Below are 17,683 nucleotides of genomic sequence, written 5' to 3' on the forward strand. Positions count from 1 at the left end.
TAAAAAATTAATTTTTCCAATGTAAAAAAATTCAGACAAAAAAGGCAGTCGGTTCTATTTTTATTAATTTTTAGATTAATATAGCACACGAAGTATTATTTAAATTTATATTTGAATTTTCCTTTTCTTAAAGAAAGCTGTTTAAATTTACTTATAATTATAGACGAATTATGAAATTTGTACTTTTCTTAACGTTCCTCATGAAATTTAAAACGATGATAAACAATTATTTAAGACTATTCATTTTCCTAAATATTGCTTGTGCAAATATATTTTTGAAATTTGAAACTATAGTAAGAACGATTTCCAATTTACACTAATATTGAAAGATCAAAATCATAATAAAATTGAAAACTTCTATCGACTTTCTTTTTTGCCTTAATTTTTTTATATATTATATACAAAATAAAATGATTAATAAAATAATAAAAACTCTGTGCCTTTATATTATAAACTGTTCTTTATATATTTAGCGAATTATAAAGCACTTTTATCAATGTTTCACCATTGTTATACTTTTTTAAATGTCCCTTTCTTATGCCATTTCTTTCAGAAACAGCAACAAAAAGACTTAGCTTAAAAATAAAAACTCCACGACTAAAACAATAAATTCAATTTCACTCCAAAATTAAAAAAAAAGATGATAAAAATGACAATCATTTTCAAGTACTTTATTTTCCATTAAAGCTTTTCAATTTCATCGACCGTGAAAAGCCTTACTTTTTAGTAACATTATCTTATTCAAGTAATATAATGATCATAATATTTCAATTGCAGTGCAATATTAATAAATGAATGATTAAACTTCAAGGAAAAATGAATTTGTATACTAGTTCGTTCTTAGGCTATATATAATTTCATATTTTTCGCGTTTGTAACTCAAAACAATATTTTAAAAAGTATTTTTAATGTTCAATTATTATTAATGAATAATTATGGCATGTAATATTAATATAATTATACACTTTAATCAAGAAAATAAATAATATCAACATTTAAATAGAGATGACAGAACTTCTATTTGAACTGCCCGCCAAAAGGTAAACCGAATTTTCGTATAAAACTCTAGCAACTTACATGTTATCATATTAAATTTTGCTTTGAAAAATATAAGAAGATTTCTTGATTAGCGTACTGCAGAAGAAAATTTGATAAAATCTTTTTTATTACATAAAAATTGAATTTTTACGTTTTTTCCCATGCATTTGAATGAATCTTGTCCCAATGAACAATCAGCGCCACCGTGGCCGCGGTCAACTCTCACGTCACTTCTAAAGCATAGGCTGGATAGAAAGAGCCAGGGTGCTGATCTTGCACGATGTATTTGTTACATTATAGGTTATGTTTTTCCAAACATACTCTATACTCAGTGTAAATGCGTAGAATTTAAAACATTTATCGTTATTTTCTGAATTCATTAATACAGAAATTTTTATGCAAGCGATGTCAACAACATTGAAGGTTTGTATGTGTGGTTATTCCATTTTCATCCTGTTTTCAACATAAAAACACGGTAGGGTAGAGTGGGGTTAAAAGTTCCTCATTATAATATGTGGTTTTTTAATGACTTATATAAGATTTAATGGAAGACCCAAAGAAATACCTCATTTAGTTTAGACTCAATGTTATGAAAAGTCAACTTTTACCACTTTTGACCGCGCCCTACAAATTATTTCTTTTTTTTTTTACCGTATGTGGCACTTCTTCCCGGCGGTACTTTTAACCCCACTCTACCCTACCCTACTAAAATTCTAGACGATTTGTAGATATTTTCTAGACTCAGCTCGTTTAGCAAACGTCTAGGGCAATTTTATGGTGGCCGTTTGGTCTAGGGTTCGTCTAAAGTTCATCTAGTGGCGTCTAGAATGTTTTTCTTGCAGCCAGACATCGGACTGCCTTGACTAGGATTCAAGGGTTGACCTAGCGGCGTCTATTAAGTTTTAACTGCAGCCAGGTATCGCACTAACGGCCAACAGATTTATTACTCTCTATTGTATACTAACGCGCGACCTGATGCTCGTTACTCCTCGAACTGTTTAGAAAGAATTAACATAATATTTTAATCTATACCCTACCCATAGAAATCTCAGAGTATATGCTAAAGATTCTCAAGGCTCTGAGAAGCTCTGAGAAATTCTCCGCAGGCACCCAGGTAGATATATTTAAAGGTCCAGGTAGCTCGTTTAAATGCTTTGAAGGCTTTAAAATGTCCTTTCCGAAATTGAAATAAAAATACGATCATAAATAACAAGCAGAGAGGCTGTATCAATAGAGTAGCCGACACTCAAGGGTCCTTTCTTAAGCTTTCGGATTTTAGAAATAGATTTTCTTAAATTTCATAGTTAACAGCCTAAAACATAATAATTCGCAATCTACGGGTTTCGATGATTTCAGATATCTAACTTTTTTGTTTAAATGTTTAAAATTGGAATCAATACAACATTTCTCGTAAATGGAATGAGATACGCCAAAAAATACAATATTTTTGAATTTATCTCGAGAATTGTCTATTAGTATAAAAGTTATAATTATATATAAGTAAAATGAGAAAATTCGTCAATTAAAAAGGAAAGTGTTAATAATGTGAAAGTCAGAGTCCGGTTAGCGACGGATAACTACTGTAAATAACTCTGTCCGCCCGGTACGTGACGAATACATAAGGAACATTATATTTCCGTCGCATCATTCTTAAAAGGACCTCTAAAAAAACCTTGAAAAGGACCCAAATCTCTCTGACTATCTCTGAGACTAAATCCTTCAAATCAAACCTGCTGATAGTCTCAAACCGGCCAGGCTTTTTCGCCTGCAAATACTCTGAAATTTCTATCGGTAGGCCATCTTAACGCTCAGTTTTAGACTTTATATTACTTAAATAAAAAAAGCATGTCGAAAGAATTAGCATGAGGCAGTGGGCATGTTTTTTTCAAAGGGGTCATAAATTACCTCTTTGTTTCCCGTCGAAAAAAATTGGTAGATCTTGAAAAAGGTCAAGCGATCTTGGGGTCACGCTGCACCTCTGGATTGTTGAGACCCCTGCCCTATGCGAATTACGAACTAATTGATGGATAATGATCAAATATGGCCAAAGCACTGTATACAAAACTATGAGGTTCTGTTTTTTTTAAGTTTTTGCAAGTGCGCAATATGATTTTTTAATTTTTTATGCGATATTGGATATTAAATGTTAAATAGCTCTGAAAATATTTATGTCAGAAAAAAGTTAGTTTCATAAGCAGTGCTTCAAATTACATGAGGAGATTCTAAAATAATAAATTAAGTGGACATTTTTGAAATTAAAAAAAAAGTTTTATGGTGCCGGAAAGTTTTTAAAACTATACAAATTAGGTTCTGTATAGAAAACCGGTACCGGTAAAAAAATGGTCGGTACCGGTAAAACAAATTACCGGTACAGAGACTTTTTTTACTGGGTTTTTTAAAAAGCATATTTTAAGGATGGAGTCTAGAGTGCGGGAAGACGATATTCAAAAATTATTTTTCCCAAATGTGTTTACTGCTACTTTTCGATCCTCAATATCGGCTATCTTGCTAGTCTGTTTTCCAGACTAAAGCCTTGAAAAGATGTTATTTCTGTGAACAGTCGCAGGTGGCCTCGCATGAATTTGGAAAAGGGGTAGGGGTGCGACCTTACATTATTTCTGTGACCAGCTACAGGGGTGCCTTCCCGCCCTTACGTGGCGTTGGAAAAGGGTAGGGGTGAAACCTTACATTATTTCTGTGACCAGTCACAGTGGTGCCTTCCCGACCCCACGTGGCGTTGGAAAAGGGATAGAGGTGCGACCTTAAATTATTTCTTTAACCAGTCATTAGGGGTCCCTCCCGCCCCACGTGGTGTTGGAAAAGGGGTAGCAGTGCGACATTTCATTATTTCTGCGACCAGTCACAGGAGTGCCTACCTGCCCCCACGAGGCGTTGAAAAAGGGTATCTCAAATGTATAAAAGTTCCTTTCGTATGCTTGAAATATGTTTTTTGCCGGTACAGATAGTGTATATGAACTTCGTAAATGAAAAGCGTATTTTTTAAAAGTTTTAACAGTGAAAATTATATTTGCAGGTGTTTTGTTTGTCCAGTTTTATAATCAGTGCATCAGCATACGTCAGTATGTGATTCAAAAAAATCTAAAAAAAAAAGGAAAAGGAAAAAAAGCCGGCAACATGCAATCTTGCCGGCGCCGGCAACTAACAATGTTGTCGGCGCCGGCAGGCTAGCCACTGCGTTCCTTAAATTGCACGAATATCTTGAATGCCAGGAATTCATTGACTTGCATGCATTCCTTGAATTCATTGAATTGCAGGAATTCCTTGAATTTCATAAATTCCCTGAATTCTATGAATATGCGCGCTCTGCCGCTATCTTGTTAGAGATATGCTTTCTAAAAAAAAAACCGGTAAAAAATTGTCGGTACCGGTAATTTTTTTACTGGTACCGACAATTTTTTTATTACCGCTACCGACAGTGTATACACTTCGTAAAAATTATTAGGTGTTTGAAATTTACTCAATAGGTGTAAAAATCATACATTTTGGTACTATTTCAGGTAACAAGTAAGAATATAAAATTATGAAAAAAATTCCTGCTGAATAAAGGAATTATTTCTTGATTAAGGAAAAATTGATTTTTTGCATTCGGCTAAATGAATATTTTTTTATAAATTAAAAAATCTGTTGCCTAAAACTTATTTAATATTGACAATGATGACAACTTATTTTGTATTGACAATGATATTCCCGTACGAAAGGACCCCCAAGTGCCCTACGCCCTAGACAGGTAAAATTTAAGTTTCATTTATTTTACGCCTTGCCAACCATAAAAAAGGGAAGACCGGCGCTTCTTATTAATTTAAGTATTAAGAATAGATTTAATGCGGATATTGTAAGTACGTGTATTTATAAAAACTTCATAAAATTAATAAAATTAAGTTTACAATCAAATAATTTATAAACCATAGAAAATATACTTACATAATTTTTTTATTATGTAAGTAATAACATATAAATATGTGGCAGCATAAAACAAGGTTTCAAGCTTTAAAAAATGTTTGAAAATACAATTATTACATTTTCTTGATGATTAAAAAAATGTTGTGCCTTTTCAAAGCAAAATATTTCAGGAAAATGAATTCAATAACATTTTTTTAAAGTTTTAAAAAATGTATTTTATGTTATAAAAGAATAATTAACAAATTGAAAATTAAACATTTAAAAAATATAATAATTGTGAATGAAAGGAGGACGCAGGCAAATATTTTTCATCCAACCGTGGGAATCACTTTCAACCTGCAGGTTATTGCACTCCACTTTTCTTTACAGAATTCTTTAAAAAGCAGAAAATGTATTTTGTCACTGAGGTTATTAAAACGTCTTTGAATTCGAAAGTTCTTTATTTTTATCAGCTTCAGACAGCTACTAAGCGGATTAAATCTCTAAAGAAAAAAAATATTGAGCCCTTTGTGTTATAAGTGAAGTTCGATTTTTTAAAAATATTTTAAATTGATATTTGAGTATATCTATTCTACATTTAAGACTGAGTAAAAAAAGTATGATAAAAGAATTGCGATTATCTGACAACTGTGCGTTTTATGAACGTTTTCCTATAGCAGAAAATGATCTTTCTGAATAAAAAATGGTCTATTAAAGTCTCTCAAAAATTCTCAAATTGCCTTAGAACTACTCACTTATCATCAGAAAGATGTTTAAACAAATATTCAGTTCCACAGCTTTTAGTTTGAAGACGGTTGGGGCTCACCATACGACTTGGTACGAAGCCGTCTTGTAATACCAGGGCTAGATTTTGATACAGAGATCAAGTGCTTCGATAGCGAACTCGGTAGAGCGCGCAGTTAGGACACTAGTTCAGGTAGTTTAGGTAGGGTTCGAATCTTCGGGCAGTGTGATTTTTCAAAGCGTATAAGCGTGCGATTATATGTGTAAGTAACCGTGTGTGTGCGAATTATATAGTTTATTAATTTAAAAAATGAAGGTTATACGACAATCATTTAAAAAATAATTTTGTTGTTAAGAAATCGTGTTTTCAATTTTTATAAACTGTCGCTTAGAATTTAGATTGCTTGCCTTAAAGACCTTTCTTAAGTAAAAATTAGGTTAAGTTGAGGCACTACTGTATTGTTTCGATACTACATATTCTTAGATTAAGAAAATATATTTTTGGAGTGTGTCAGAAATGATTTCTTGGAAGTAAACTATGTTCTGCATTTGAATACATCTCTATATGAAGTAATACAATAAAGTCTCAGAGTATTACACCAATTCCACCAAATAAAATGTACTAAAGTTAGAAAGAATATTTATTGGTACATTATTTTGTATGCGTTGCTAGATTCACACTATGCGTTGCCTAGATGCGCACTAGACGCTTCCTAGATACCCACTAGACGCTTCCTAAATGCCCAATAGACGCTTCCTAGAATCACACTTTACGATCCCTAGATGCGCACTTGACGTTTTCTAGATGCCCACTTGACATTCCCTAGGCGCGTACAACACACAGGTATAGTTATTAATAGGGGCGGCTTAAGAAGAATTTACCGCTTTACTGCATACTCCATAAAAAAGATCTAGATTTCCGATAAGGTAGTCAACGAATCATGATGAAAGCAGTTTCTAAGGTACAAATGTAATTTTTTAACCAGTAAAAAAGCTAATTGAGGTGGTTGGCGGCAAATCAACATGTTTAAATTCACCTTAATTCTGATTTTTTAAACAAATAGAGTATTCTCATTAAGCCATAAAATTAAAAGTGGCCGTACCCCTGGTGGAATAACAGTGCCCAGATACCCCTATAATTTGCACGCGTTGCCGGAGTTTTTAAAAACTCTTGATTTTTTGAAAGGTAGATTGAATATTTGGCCATATTTTCGAGAGATGTCACGACCTGATATATATAAAAAAAATGGAAAAAATTGAGAACTTTCATCCGTATGCCCTTAAAATACAAATTTTTGTGGAAACATAATTTCAGTGCTCTCGGTCACTATAGTGGATGTAGTGTCATATTTTATTCAGCCTCACAGATTTTTCACCATAAAAAAAGTAAAAGCTTGTAAAAGTTTGAAAGCTAATAAATTTTATGAAGCTGATTTTTGTTATGAAAGTGAAGTACAAGCTGTTCAACGGTACTTTTTTGCTTCTGACTGAGGTTAGTGTAACAATGCAGCATTTTTAGTTTTAAATTAGTGTTTTTAGTTCTTATTTATTATTTTCTATGAGTATCCCTGCCAGAAAAAAGGAAAAGATTGGTAAGACCACGTCGGAAAGACGTTATTCCTATTGACTCCAGCGAAGAAGTTTCTTAAAAACCTAGAGAAAGGAAAATTTCATAACTCAGAAAGCCTTTTTGACTTTCGTACATTACGTACATTATTGCTGCACATTATTACATCTAAATATTTCAAATTTCGAATATTCCATTTGCCCATGTCTCACTTGTAATCATTATAAAAAGTCCTTAATAAAATTCCTTCTTTCAGAATGAAAAACAAGGTTTACTGTAAAAGTAACTGACAAAAATGACATTTTTACTGAAAGCACTATGGGAAATTAAGAATATCCGAAATTTGTTGTGATTTCAATCAAGAATCTTTGGAAAAGCTCTGACAGCATCTTGTCTTTGCTTGTCTTCAGCGCCATTTTGATCTAAGATTGTCGCGATCGATAAACCCAATTGATAGTAAGCATTCGATTTCACTAATACTCGACTGAACCAAAATAATTGAATTCGATAGTTTCTAAGTTCCTGTTTTTAATAAAACCATCATAAAAAATTCCGAGAGTTATTATTAGCAATAATTAAGTTGTTAGGTACCCGAGAAATCGGACTTTCACTCAAGAGCTCGAGGTCCCGCAAAACACCTCCCACCACTCACCACTACATCTCCGCGTCTCATCTATACCTCGCCCATGAGCCACGTTTACGACCTATCTCTTTCCGTGGGAATGTAGTGGTAAGTGGAGAGGGAAGATTTCGTGAGTCCTCCCTTTCTCCTAAAAGTCGCGTCTATCGGCTCGACTTCGACCGTTCGCCCTGATAAACCTCACTTTTCAGAGTAAGCCCCCTTTCTTCGGCGCATGTCACATATGTTTTAAAAAATGTCGCTAGTGAGTGTCAACCTTTGCCAATGATAATGACTGTTATAGATCTCACAAAGAAAATAACCACATTTAATTGCTTTGTTACAAATGATCTTTGGTTCAAAATCGAGTTCAGTGCAATCGAATACCTGCCATAATCGATATGACTGAAACCGAATAATCAAAATAGCTACGCAAGTGACATTGACATTAGGGCAAATTATATTTCATAAACAGCTTGTAAATTTGTTTACAATACCGAAATAATAAAAATAATAAAAAAAAAATATATATATATATACACAAAATATTAAAGTTTCCTTACCGATATAAATCTCTGAGTATTCTCAAGCGAAATAGCCTGGCCCATTTGAGTCTATAAGCATAATGGCATAACCCAGAGACAACGACGTGGATGTGCTAGAATTTTGTCTTCTTCCGGGTGCTTGATTAGAGTGAGTCCCCTTGCCTCTCACTGGAAAATGAATCCTCTTAGTGATTCTTCTTACAACATGGATTACAGAAGGGTGATTCAAACTCTTTGCAGAAAATTCTGGTCCTTATAGGACAATGTGAACAGACTTGAGTTGATTTTGATGAGACGTTCTGTGTATTTCCCGTTTCGCCCGACCTTTTCTCATGTAGCTCTTAGTGCGACTCGAAAAACTACGAAAATTAAAAATTTTCTTAATATATTTTGTTGAAAATTTGTCATTTTTGTTAGAAAATGAGTGTTCTTGATTAGGGCAAATAAATTAAAAATTTGCCGGGATAGAGTAAAGGTATTTGAAATTGGTATTTTGTAACTGTTTTACATAAAGAACAGTTTTGAATTTTCGTGCTCTTTTTAGTTGTTCATTTTTGTAATTTGTCGTAGAAAAATATATGTTTTTATAGATTTTTGTAAAAATAACACTTATTGACATTAAAGTGGGAAATAATAATTCAATGTTACAACTTTTTAATGATACCACTTGAGTTTTTCTATTCTGCGGTCAGATCGCTCTCGCCAGAGACTGCTCATAACCTCAAAATTTGAATAAAATGCCATCGAATTTTACATCAGCAATGGAATTTGATAACGCAAATTGAAACAAATGTCATACTTCACAGGGATAATACTTAATTTTAATGCTCATACTCGTAGAAAATAATAAGTTATAACTAAAAATACTAATTTAAAACTAAAAATACTATGTGTTAATACACTATAACCTCACTCAGAAGCAGGCAAGTACCATTGAACTGCTTGCGCTTCACTTTCACCACAAAACAAGCTTTATAAAATTTATAACATTACAAACTTTTATATACTTTTACTTGTTTTGCAGTGTACAAACTGCAAGATTGAATAAAATATGACACTGAATCCACTATAGTAACCAAGGGCACGGAACTCATATTTTCACTAAAATCTATATCTCTAAGAGCATATACGAATCAAAGTTTTCGGCTTTTTTCAATTTTCTGGTATATTGGGTGAAGACATCTTGCAACAATTTTTACAAATATTCACTCTGCATATTGAAAAAACAAAAACAATTAAAAAAAACTCCTGCCACACATGCAAACTATAGGGGTACCCTACCGATAGAAATCTCTGAGTATATTCTAAAGATTCTCTAGGGTCAGAGAAGCTCAGAGAAATTCTCCACAGGCACTCAGATACATTTAAAGGTCCAGGTATCTCTTTCAAATGTTTTAAAGGCTTTAAAATGTCCTTTCCAAAATTAAAATAATAATACGACCATAAATAACAAGCAGAGAGGCTGAAATTGAATTAAAAATTCAATCATAAATAACAAGCAGTGAGGCTATATCAATAGAGTAGCCGACACTTAAGGGCCCTTTGTTAAGCTTTCGGATTAAGATTTAGTAGTAGATTTTTTAAATTTCATAGTCAGCAGCCTAAAACATAATAATTCGGAATCTACGGGTTCCGATGATTTCAGATATCTAACTTTTTTTTAAATGCTCAAAATTGGAATTAATACAACGTTTCTCGTAAATGGAATGACATACTAAAAGGACCTTGAAAAGGACCCAAATCTTTCAGACTATTTCAGAGACTAAATCATTCAAATCGAATCTGCTTATAGACTGAAATGGGTCAGGCTATTTCCTTTAGAATACTCAGAGATTTCTATTGGTAGGGTATACAGGCACTGTTATTCCCTCGATGACCGCTCGGAGCGCGAGACGTTACAAGTGAGAATACTCTATTCAGCGAACGCCATTTGATTTCGCGTCAATTCACCTTAATTCCTGGATAAGGTCATTTCGAAAAAGGTAAAAAAATTGCATGTCTCGAGACTCGAACCGGCTATACCAGGTGTATGAGTCCAGAGGCTGACCAATGAGCTACGGGACCCATTAAGATATATTTAACACGGATCCTGTATGCCTCACGCGTTGATTATAACTTAACAATTCGATTGGGTAGGCCAGTCTTGAACTGAATTCGTGCTTTAGGCGAATTGGAGCTTGACTTTTCACGAATTTACACGAATTCACAACCAGATGTAATTCGAGATTGTCGCAAAAAAAGATTCACGGGGGCAGCTAGCGGATACTTCTGAATTCGCCTCAATTAGTTTTTTAAAATATGTATTTAAGGTAAGTAAATCATCATTTTAAAAAAAGGAAGGTGTTAAAAAAAGTATCTAATTTCTATTTATAAATACATGTAGAACATAAAAATTGTCATTGATGAAAATCGCATAATTTTTAAACATTTTTGTATGAAACACCTGGGCTACGTGCTGAAACTCAACTGGGTTCGGCTCGGTCTCCTTTTTCTTACTTTTTGTGTTAGGAAGTGCGAGAGATACAACCTATACAATTAATAAAGAATGATTTTTACGTATAAAGATAGGTGTAATATTTTGCAAAATATATGATCACCCATATCTTAACACTGTCGTGAAAATGAAAATGAGCGTATCTGTATGAAGCTTATTTCCATGATTTCCTTTGCTGAAGCTTGATGTGCTTTTGTCCCCATGTAGTGCGCTCACGCGCCATGAAGCCTTCGTGAACAGGGTTAAAGTTGGAATCGCACAGTGGTTTGGAATAGGAATTTAATGTTCATAATCAACCACCGTTTGCATTTCGTAATCGATTAAAAATTGTTTTTCTTAGAAATGCTCAGTATTACATTCTTAAGTGAACTGTGGTTTAAGATTTGTTAATTCTTTGCAAAGAGGATAACGATATGCCCTATATGGTCCAACCAAATTAGCTTGAAAACAGGTAATTTCCAGAAAAAATGTATAAAGTTTTGATGTCTATCGTACGTGGTTCCGTATGGTATTATAATCAAAAACCAAAAGAGTTTTCCTCTGGCCGGTGAGTGGAAACACCCTTAAATCCAACAAACAACCCTCGAAAATTGGTTTTTGGCAATTTTTTCGAAAAGGGTGCATCTACCGACAAAAATAGCTTAGTACAACAAAATAGCACAAAAAATTCTGAACAAGAAAGGTTATATGTATTTTTGTTGGGAGGGTCATTGTTCCCGAGTAATCCACCATTTGAGAAGGGGGTGAGTTTTGAGCTCAAAGCTCGTACGCTCCTTCTTTTGCACATACCTCGAAATAGGGTGATTTGTCTATAATAATGTACAGAACTAAAATTGTAGAGCAGACAATTCTCTATAAATGTTCCTTATTCATTTTTTGTTATTCCAAAATTAAGGATTGTCAATATTTTTCCGAAAATGTATCAGTGACTCATTTCCGCGCCACCTATGAGGTAGTTTATGGCACGTTTTTTGATGTGGTTTTCCCAGGAGGCCTAATCCACTGCACACTTACAAATGATCGTTAAAATTTAGTTGATAAACTGTTGTTACTTGTCTGAAAAAGCAATGAAGCGGCACTGCTCAGTGCTGATTCAGTGCTGTTTCTTTAACGCTACCTGTACCGCTAGTTTTCTATATTTGAGTTCCCCTTCAAGTGCTCATTTAAATTTTTAAAAGGCTATTTTCACCCAATAAATCTAGTCTGTGAGGTCTTTGAAAAGGTGTATTAGTAGTCCATACTATAGTGTTAGTGAAAATCGATGTGCCTCTGCCTATGCGACTAGGCTACCAAGTAGACCAGCTGAAAGGGATTAACAAGCAAAAATTAAAATTTTGAAATTATCTACGAGAAAGTTAGAAATTCAGAATCTACGGGTTTCGATTATTTCAGATATCTAACTTTTTCTTTTGGATGTTTAAAATTGGAATGAATATAACGTACGTCGTAAATGGAATGAGATACGCTGAAATAGACAGCATTTTTAAATTCAACTTCAAAGTAGTACATTATTAAATAAGTTACAATTATAAATATGCATAGTGAAAAAATTCATAAATCAAACAAAAGTGTTAATAATTTGAAGAAAATTCTAAAAAGGTAGTCGGTTTAGTTGCGGCCAGGTACTGTAAATAACTCTGCGCGCCCGGCAAGTGGCGAATACAATAGGACCATTATATGATCGTCCCATCACTTCTCAGTGCCGTTCATGTGCTGAAAACCAGCACAAACAGCCACTGAAACGGCATTGGCGGCCGAGTGCCGTTCACCAGTGCCTTTTCAGTGCTTTTTCATCGGCAGGATTGTAGATCTAGTTCTTTTAAACTAGTTTTTTTTATTTAATCCTCCCTGCCGATGAAAAAGCACGGAAAACCGCACTGAAATGCCACTGCCCAGTGCCGTTGCAGTGCTGCTAGTTTAAAGTTACTCAGATTTCGGTTTTAAATACCAGCATAAGTTTCCTTCATACTTGCGACTAGGCTACCAAGTAGACCAGCTAAAAGGGATTAAAAGTCAGAAAATAAAATTTGAAATTTTTTGAAATTATGTATGAGAAGGTTAGAAATTCAGATTGTACGTGTTTTGATTATTTCAGGTATCTAACTTTTTCTTTTAGATGTTTTAAATTGGAATGAATATAACGTATCTCGTAAATAAAATGAGATTAAACAAAACAGACAACATTTTTGAATTCAACTTCAAAGTGGTATATTAGTATACAAGTTATAATTATAAATATCTATAATGAGAAAATTCATAAATTAAACAAAAGTGTTAATAAATTGAAGAAAATTCTAAAAAAAGGAGTCGGTTTGGTTGCGGCCAGCAGGTACTGTAAATAACTCTGCTCGCCCGGTACGTGTCGAATACAATAGGACCAATGTATGACCCTCCCATCACTTCTTAGTGCCGTTTAGGTGCTGAGAATCAGCACAACAGCCACTGAAGCGGCACTGGCGGCCCAGTGCCATTCATCAATGTTTTTTCAGTGCTTCATCGGCAGGGTGTGAGATGGAGCTGGTGCTTGAGTAGTGTTCACTATTATTAAAGTATTTTCGCCTCCTTTCCAACTTCACAGTTCTGCTTTCGAGTAGCTGCGGAAGTTGGAGAAGCCCAGATAAAGATACATCCTGACTGGAAGAAGTCACAGATTTGTTGAAGCATACATACCCATAATAAATTCTTCTCCAGTAGCTGCTACTTCACAGTGAATAGAATTGGGGTTGTTAACAGCTCTTACAATACCCTGCAAGGATTCATTTCTATTCAGTAAAGTAATTGTTTTAATTTTTCCCTGCCCGAAACTTGCGGAGGTTATTTCTCATCCACTAAATGCGTGAGAATATAAAATTGATTCCTTACTGTTAAAAAAAAATCAGACATCCCTCTAAGTTTCGATTCTGTACAAGATGATGATATTATTAAAGAAATTCATATCTAGTTAAAAATCCATCTGGACTTGATACGTATGCTTCAACAAATTATTAGAAACAGAACTGTGAAGTGGAAAAGAGGCAAAGATAGTTTATTACCAGTGTATACTACTGAGGCACCAGCTTCATCTCACATAATGAATTTGATCGTTTGTTCCTGTGAAATGGGGTGCGGTAAACGTTGTGGATGCGTAAAAGCTGTTTTAAAATGTTTCGTAATGTGCCTAAATTGTCAAGGTAGAGGTTGTCTTAATAGAGAAATCATAGATAAACTACCATACACAGTTGTTGAAAAACAAAAAACGCACCATGAACTCTACCTCATAGGTGGTGTGGAAATGAGACACTTATCCATTTTTGGAAAATGTTGATATAATCTTTAATTGTTTAAATAAAAAATTAAATAGGAAAATTTATATATAATTGTCTGCTCTACAATTTAATTCCTATATATTTTCACCGAAAAATGACGCCCTTTCGAGGGTTGTGCAAGAGAATACTGTTACTACTACTACTGCTACTACTCTTCAGCTGCTACTATCCTACTACTACTACAAACTTATACCAGAGATGAGGTGGGAGATTGCTTATGCCGTGTATTTGATTTCGACCGACTTACCCCAGCGCGCCCTGTTTGCCTTAGCCTTCTGGGAACTAAAATTAAAGGTCCAAAAGCGCGCCCTGTTTTCCTTATTGTTATTTTTCGGGAACTAAAATGAAAGGTGGCTTACCTGCTACTCATTTGATAAAACAGGGTACAATTTGATAAACTCGGTAGATAAGATCGGAGTTGGTAACAATAATACATAATAAAATAATCAATTAAGAAAAATGTATCAAATCTACTCATTTAAAATTAATTATTTAACTAAGCTTTGGCTTTAATGATTTTCTCAACTAGAAAATGTTATCATAATAAAGATAATTGTTTATTTATCATCTCCAGTTCTTAGAATAATATAATTATTAATAATTTATAATTAATACTATGAATAATTATACCTAATTATTTTGATTCATGTTATTTAAATTTAAATTCATTATTGTGTTTTTAAAGATAAGGAGTTTATATAATAATAATTATAGTATGATCTTCAATTCAATAGATTCTATATATTAGAAGCTATTCAATATCAATATTATTAATATTTTACATAATTTTTATCAGATAATAAAGCTTTAACTTTGAACAATTTTTAATTTTAAAATTGTAATCGCTTCGAATTAAAAATTATTTTTCAATTACATTATTCAATTTTGATCACTCTGAATTATTCTAATTTTAAAAATTGAAGTTGGTCATTTTTTTCAGAGATTCTGATACAAAAATCTTTTAATATATGTATTTTTCTTAAATTTCAAGCAAATTCAATTACAACTTAGTCAATATCGTAAAAAATTAAAAAATATTACGTCCACACGAATAGGAGAGAAATACTGCCTTGATTTGGAAGAACACCGTTAACTGCATTTTGGATTAGGCCCTTGAGCCGCCTACCGTTAATTGCTTCAGGTGACTTTATCCGATTTGCAGTTAACGGTGTTTTTCCAAATCACGTCAGAATAGGCATGTCGTTGCCGGATCTAAATAACGATCGGGCTGTTCTACCTAGATCTTGGATTGCTAAACCTCTATTGCTTTTGCAAACCAGCATGGTCCACTCCCCCTTGTAACTTACGAGTATGATCAATCCCCGCGCCCAAGTTAGGTAGCATGAGGCTAGTCCCCTCCTATTCCAATGTACATCAGAGGCGGTGGAGCCTTGCCAAGGGGACACAGGGGCCAATGCCTCCCATAGAAATCGACCAGGGAGGACCAAAGTCTTGATTTGCCTACTCGTAAATAAAACGCTTAAACCAAAGATAATAATATCTTTGCTTAAACTAATCCGATCGTAGGATATAGAAACCATTCAATTCTTTTTTGCTTTGTTTAATCTTTGAAATTTATCTGGAATCTATGTGGAATAATAGAAGCCTTTCCGAATTCTTTTATATTTATCCGAAACCTTCGCGAAATATTTGAAATTTTTGTGAATTCTTCATAAAATCTTTGAGATATTATTGCAAACTTTGTAAATTCTTCGTGAAATTTTCGCGAAATAACTTTTTGAAATCTATTCAAAATGTTTAAAATTTTTGAGCATTTTGAAAACCTTGTGAAATAATAGAAGACTTTGTAAAATAATGGAAATAACTGTGAAATCTTCTGAACATATCCTAAATCTTTTCAAAATGTTTGAAATCTTTGTAAAATCATTATGACGTCATTGGAATGATTTGTTTAATCTTTGAAATCTATTTTAAATCTTCGTGAAAAATTTGTAAGCTTTGTGAAATCATTAAAGTCATTGGGAAATCATTCAAAATTTTGTGAAATCTTTCTACAATCTTAGTGAATTCTCTTAAAATCTTTACAAAATCATTAGGCAATTATTGAAATCTTTGGTTCAATCTTTGAAATCTTTCTGAAATCTTTCTAAAATATTTGAACTCTCTGGGAAAGCATTTAATTCTTTGTGAAGTACTGGTAAATTCTCTAAAAATCATTGTGAAATATTTGAAAGGTATCTGAAATCTTTGAAATCTATCTGAAATCTCGGCGAAATCTTCGAAATTGTTCCGATTTCTATGGCATTTAACCGTTCTGCTGAATATGGTTACAAAAATAAATAGGCAGTCGCGGACAATTGTCCAGGGGTGGTCCCGAAGGAATTAACCCCCAAGCGCAGGTGTGAAAACCGTGCTGAAAGCTGAATGGCACCTGGGTGAGGTGTCTAGAACGGTGACTCTGGGATACCAGGCGACCTCTCAGAGTAAGCAGCCTTATCCTTGCATGCGGGGCTCTACAAGGATGGACGAACCCCTTTCGTCTGCGAAACCATGCTGAACTACCCCGTAAAAGGGGCTATGTAAGCGGAACGCCTACTCTTACCACAGCTAGAACAAGACGGCAACAGAGAAAGAGAGGCGACACTAAGACCAACCGCGAGCAGACATTCAATAGATGAAGAGCGATGCTTTACGACCCGGAGAAACATCAACACCAAGGTTTCTCTCAAGCCTAAAGATCTGGCTGAAATGGATGACGAGCTTCGTGGACATTTTTCCGGAGAATCCGAACTCTGGGCTATCAATTATTGTGTGTATAATGCAGCGAGAGCTTTGGCCGATGCGAACCGTAAAACAAAACCAACGGCTGATCATAAGACCAAAAGACGAATGCATCAACTTGCCATAAAGATAGGCTGGGCAAGACAGTATTGTTGAGAGAATACGGATACTATCTGACGCTAAGAGAAGTCTAGAGCGGAGGGAAAGGTGGGTCAGAGAAAATCAACAGTTTCTCTGTGACCCATCTCGACTCTTCCAAGACCCTCCAGTTACTGTCGAACACCCACCCAAACCAGAGGAGGTCGAAGTATTTTGGAGAGAAGTCTACGAAGTTCAGCATAGACTAGACGAAGACTCAGAAAATATAAATAGCTTCAAGGAGTTATGTGCTGCCCTCATAACACCTGGTAAAGAATGCCCACCCATCACTACCGAGGAGGTGAAAAAAGTATTAAAGGGATGAAGAACTATTCCGCACCGGGACCAGATTGTAGCAAAACCTTCTGGTGGAAGAAGTTTTCTTCAACCCATCAGCATTTGGCCCGTATTTTCACCTTATATTTGAAGTCGGAAGAGCCGATTCCAAAGTAGTTGGTGGAAGGGCGCACAATACTCCTGCCGAAAATTGGCAGCTTAGCTGACCCGAAGAACTACAGGCCAATAACTTGTCTGAACACGCTTTATAAGATATTCACAGCTATCCTAAATGATAGGATTGTTCGGGCAATT

General features: G+C 34.2%; 1 protein-coding gene across 17 annotated transcripts in view; it reads left to right on the forward strand.

Moving 5' to 3' along the window:
• LOC117180904 (angiogenic factor with G patch and FHA domains 1) overlaps positions 1-17,683 on the forward strand; it is a 600,913-nt gene that overhangs the window by 193,562 nt on the left and 389,668 nt on the right. Inside the window, exon 1 of one of the 17 annotated variants that reach the window (XM_033373514.1) lies at positions 1,291-1,461. The exons of the other annotated variants lie outside the window; for them this stretch is intronic. Within the exon in view, the coding sequence (XP_033229405.1) occupies positions 1,435-1,461 (27 nt within the window). The 5' untranslated portion in view covers positions 1,291-1,434. Of the gene's footprint in view, positions 1-1,290; positions 1,462-17,683 lie in introns of those variants that run through there. 17 annotated transcript variants of the gene reach the window in all.

This window comes from Belonocnema kinseyi, chromosome 9 (genome assembly GCF_010883055.1).
Source record: "Belonocnema kinseyi isolate 2016_QV_RU_SX_M_011 chromosome 9, B_treatae_v1, whole genome shotgun sequence".
In the NCBI taxonomy this organism is placed as follows: Eukaryota; Metazoa; Arthropoda; class Insecta; order Hymenoptera; family Cynipidae; genus Belonocnema; species Belonocnema kinseyi.